Genomic DNA, 4,774 nt, shown 5'->3' with positions numbered 1-4,774 from the left:
TATTTATTATAATATATTCAAAATGATGCAACACTGTCCCAACCCTTAAGGAAGTTATGTGTAGTAAGGATAAGAGGCACGTCTAGTGTCTTAAGGGTTGATAGGGCATGGTAGGTATAGTGGAACACACCGGGGAGTTAAGGATGCAACACTGACTGAAGATGCACTTTTAGGCAGAAGAAACAGCATCATTAGGAAAGTACCAGTGGTCTATTTTGGCTAGAGTGGAGTGGCGGATTAGGGCAAAAGGCAGAGAGCAGAAGTTTGGCCCATGAAGGGCCTTAGATGTCATGTAACCACTTTCAGATTTTGTCTTGTGAATTGGAATTATTGAAGATTTTGAACAAAAGAGTTTGATCAAACTTGTATTTTTTAGTAAAGATACTGGTTGTTAGTAAGACAGATCCATGAGAGAGTGGTGAGATTAGAGCAGACAGTACGGCAGTAGTCTAAAAAGTATTAATGGGGGTTGGAATTAGTGTAGTGGCAGTGGTGGGCATACAAGAAGCTTCATTTCCCTGGATATAAAGTATTTCTTAATAAAATGGAGAGTTCCTTGAAAAGTAATAAAATTTATTTGCACCTACACATTTTCTTGTTTGTACCTAACTGATATTTATAACTACAGATATCATTTATTGAGCAGGCATGCATTTGACATTTACTAATTCACAGAATCTTCACACTACAACTCTGAATAGGTATTATCCCCATTTCATACATGTCAAAACTAAGGCACACAGAGGTTGAATAACTTTCCCAGATTCACACAGCTAGTATGTTTAATGGTGAGTGTTTGAACCCAGGCAGTTTGACTCTACTCCCCATGTTCTTAATCTGTATACCCTTTTTCCTGATGGATCAGTATTTGATGAAAAACTCTTTATTAATTATTTGGATTATCTGATTTTCTTTGAAAGATCCCTTTTGACTTAGAATCTTTTTATAGTTTCAACTATGTTAAAAAATGCCTGATATTTTATTTTTTTAATACTCATTAAAACCATTCTAAGGGTTGGTTGTTTTCAACTGTGCAGTATCTTTTCATTTCAACTACAGCTTACTGTTCAAAATCTGAAGATCTGTGTGAAAGATTTCTCAGGGTTTTTATTTTCCTTTCCAATGCTAAACTTAAGCTGGGTAATTATAGTACAGTGTAAATTACCCACACATAGAATTGTTATCAAAAGTATATTACATAGCCTCATATCCTAACTTAACAATGTATTTTTCCTCAACCTCCCCTAATTAAGTATAAGAAATAAGAATTAGAGACCAGGATCTCTAACTGGAGAGGTTCACATGGAAAGATGAGCCAGTTTGTTTTAAGTTAAAGAAAGAAGCTACTGGAGGAGGTACAATTAAGGACACTGAAGAGATAGGGACTAAGGGAAAGAGAAGAGATAAGGACACCTGAAGATGGTTGTTAATAGGCTGAATGAGGAAAGTCACAAAACCTCTATTACCCTATGAAATAGGAAGCAAGTCATCTGCTGAGAATAAGGTGAGAAGAAATCAACAGTAATGATTAAGGACAGTGGTACCCTTAGAAATATCCACCGTGAAGTGTGTGAAAGAAACCAGATCAGAAACACAGGTTGTACCTTAGCTGCTATTTCCAAGTAATAAAATATTTATATGCTATGCCATATACACATATAAAGACATTTTCAAGGCATAGTCTTAAGGTATTAGTTTAGTAAAAGGACAACATACATGAATCATTTACGAAAAAATCATTCTAAAATGTCTGTATTTGGAAAAAAGCAGACGCATACATCATTTATGACAAAGGTACATTTTTTAAATGTCTACATTTTTGCCCATTCTTTTTAGAATTACTAACTACACCTACTATACAGAAAAGAAAAAAATATATATATATAATAACATTATAGTCTTGAAATATACCAATACTTTAATAGAACAGAGTACTTTAAGAATAGTTTGTTCTACTATAGTACCTATTTCTATTACATCAATTAGCTTACATGCCTCTGGTAAATAAGGGAGCGATCTTGGAACAATGTGGAAGTTTTGTTGGTTCATATGTAATTTTTCCTAGGCAAGGGAGCCAGAATAGCAAGAGTACAACAATAACCTTAGGAAAAAAAGGTAAAAGCTCTCAGCTCAGCTACTGCACAGACACGAGCCCTTCCAGTTCTATTTCAAGAAAAATAAAAATGTGTACCTGTACAAGAGCTCCCTCCCCAGTGGGCAGCACCCCCAGCTTTCCATGGTTTTTCTTGGCTTTGTGGTAGCTGGCACTTCTCCTGGGCCCACCATAATGGCAGCCCACAGGCTCAGATCTCCACTTCCATCAGCAATAACTCCATGCCTTCAAAGCACCATTTCCACTGTATAGACTCCAACTTATTGATCTCCCTTTCCTGGGTTTTCCAAGTACTCCCTTGAGTTACCAATTATTAACTTTGTTAGCACTCCAGTTATAAAGTTGCATAGAGCTTTCCTGGTCTGCTCCAAACCTATTTTTACTCTTAAGCCACGTCATTTTTAGTGCACAATCTTATAAAAAGCAAGGTATTTTAGCAATGCAAATATATGTGTAATAGCCAAGACACCCATACGTTATGCATCTAAGTGGAACTTAGTGACTTACCTTTGGAAGCTTGATAGGGGGCTCTTTGGATTCCTCCTCTTCATCACTATCTGATTCTCCACTCTGAACAGAGTTCTTAGATGCAGCTGCCAATGATGTTTCCTTTTTCTGCCATTCCAGAACGCAATGGCGTACATTGCAATAAATATTAAATGCAGAAGGATTGCTATGTAGTTTGATATCTGGTATGATTACTGTATTCTCCAAGTTTTCAGACTGAAATACAAGATATAATACTTCAATTTCATATTCCTTTCCATCATCAATTCTAATTTTAAATAAAAAAATAAAAATATTAGAATTAGACATGCTAGATGACCTGCAGAAGTCACATAATTGGCAGAGCAAAAATAATCTAAATCTACTTATAGTGCCCTTTCTACTATACTTCATTACTTTCTGAGTAACACAGCAATAACCAACTTGACAAGGGCTAGAAAGGGGCAGGTGAAGAACTTAGGAATACCTTATTATCCCATGATGGGAATTGAGCCAGTATAGCTTAACTGCTATAGTCTCAAAGGACATTAATTGGGGGCTTTTCTAAGAGACACCAAATGTATTGTAGAGTCTCAATGACTTACCACAAATGTTGTATTACATTTTTATTTCTTTTAAAAGTAGATATAGGGATTTAAACAGATATTAGGGCTAAAAAGAAAAACCCTTAATTTTAGTTAATTCTTCAAATTTCATTCTCATTCAAATAGTGGCAATACTATGAAAACTGTAGATTATGAACATACACTTTCCTAAAGCTGTTTCTTTGCTATCAGTCTTGATAAATACTTGATAAAAATCACATGCTTAGTAATTTAATTGTTAAAATTAAATAATTTCTGTCTTCTCCCAGCATTTTACTCATCAGACCACAACTACTCTTTTATATCAACATTTACATTATAAATATACAGACGACTGGTTTAAGATATTCTACAAATGCAAGTTCCAATAATTAGAGTATTTCTAGGAAGTATGCAAGATAAATAAAATGATAACTCAAGTACCAAAAACACTTGATCTCAAAAAATGCTACACTTCTTCCATAAATAATTGGTGAAAAATGAAAAACTCTTTATTAAATAAAAAATGTACTAAAGTTAACTGAGACATAATATGTGAATATGTCCTCTAGAGATATTTAAAAAAGAAAATATTAGCAATCCAAATCTAACAATATATAAAAAGATAACACATCATGATAACCCAAAATCAATGTTGGCTCAACACTGGAAAAGCAGTGTAATTTCCCATATGCATACCATAGCTCACACAGTAAAAAACAATGCTTGCAAACTAAGACTGCAAACAAGGCAAAGATATCTATTCTAAGCAATTTGATTCAAAACTACCAGATATGCCAGTGCAATAAGCCAAGAAAAAGAAATAAAAAGTATACTTAGAAAGTATCTTCTAAAAAACAAAATGCCTTTATTTGCAGAAGATGCTTAAAGAATCTTAAGAAGTCTGCAAAAAAAGCCATTAGAAATAAGGTGTAGATTTAGCCAAGTCACAGGATACCAGCTCTCTATATAAAAATGAGTAATATATCTGTATACTAGAAGTGAATAACTGAAAATGTAATTTTAAAATAACATTACAGTTACAGACTGGGAGCCCTGGTCAGAGTGAATCAGTTGAATCAGTTGGTTGGAGCATCATCCCATATATTAAAAGGTCAGGGCACGGAGCTCCAGTGGCGCAATCGGTTAGCGCGCGGTACTTATAAAAGGTCAGGGCACATTCCTAGGTTTCAAGTTTGATCCCAATCAATAGATGTTCTTCTCACATCAATGTTCTCTCTCTCTCTCTCTCTCTCTCTCTCTCTCTCTCTTTCTCTCTCTCTCTCTCTTTCTTTCTCTCTCTCTCTCTCTCTCCCCACCCCATCCCCTCTTCCCCTCTTTCTAAAATCAATAAGCATGTCCTTGGGTGAGGATTAAAAATAAAGTAAGTTACAGACTGGGAGAAAATATTGGCAAACCACATACCCGACAAAGGACTAGCATCTAGAATATACAAAGAATTTTCAAAACTCAACAGTAAAAAACAAACAGGTAATCCAGTAAAAAAAATGGGCAAAACACATTAACAGACATATCACTAAAGAAGATATACAGAAGGCAAATAAAATAAGCACATAGAAAAAGGTTCAAT

At 34.7% G+C, this 4,774-nt stretch overlaps 1 protein-coding gene across 1 annotated transcript in view; it reads right to left on the bottom strand.

Moving 5' to 3' along the window:
- The window catches only part of MYCBP2 (MYC binding protein 2, E3 ubiquitin protein ligase), a 300,054-nt gene that overhangs the window by 236,257 nt on the left and 59,023 nt on the right, over positions 1-4,774 (bottom strand). The window contains exon 6 of the mRNA XM_014544063.1: positions 2,621-2,836. Coding sequence (XP_014399549.1) covers positions 2,621-2,836 — 216 coding nt within the window. The remainder of the gene's footprint in view (positions 1-2,620; positions 2,837-4,774) is intronic.

Source organism: Myotis brandtii, unplaced genomic scaffold, assembly GCF_000412655.1.
Source record: "Myotis brandtii unplaced genomic scaffold, ASM41265v1 scaffold350, whole genome shotgun sequence".
In the NCBI taxonomy this organism is placed as follows: Eukaryota; Metazoa; Chordata; class Mammalia; order Chiroptera; family Vespertilionidae; genus Myotis; species Myotis brandtii.
The sequence above is the reverse complement of the archived record's forward strand: the minus strand, read 5'-3'. Positions and strand labels throughout refer to the sequence as shown.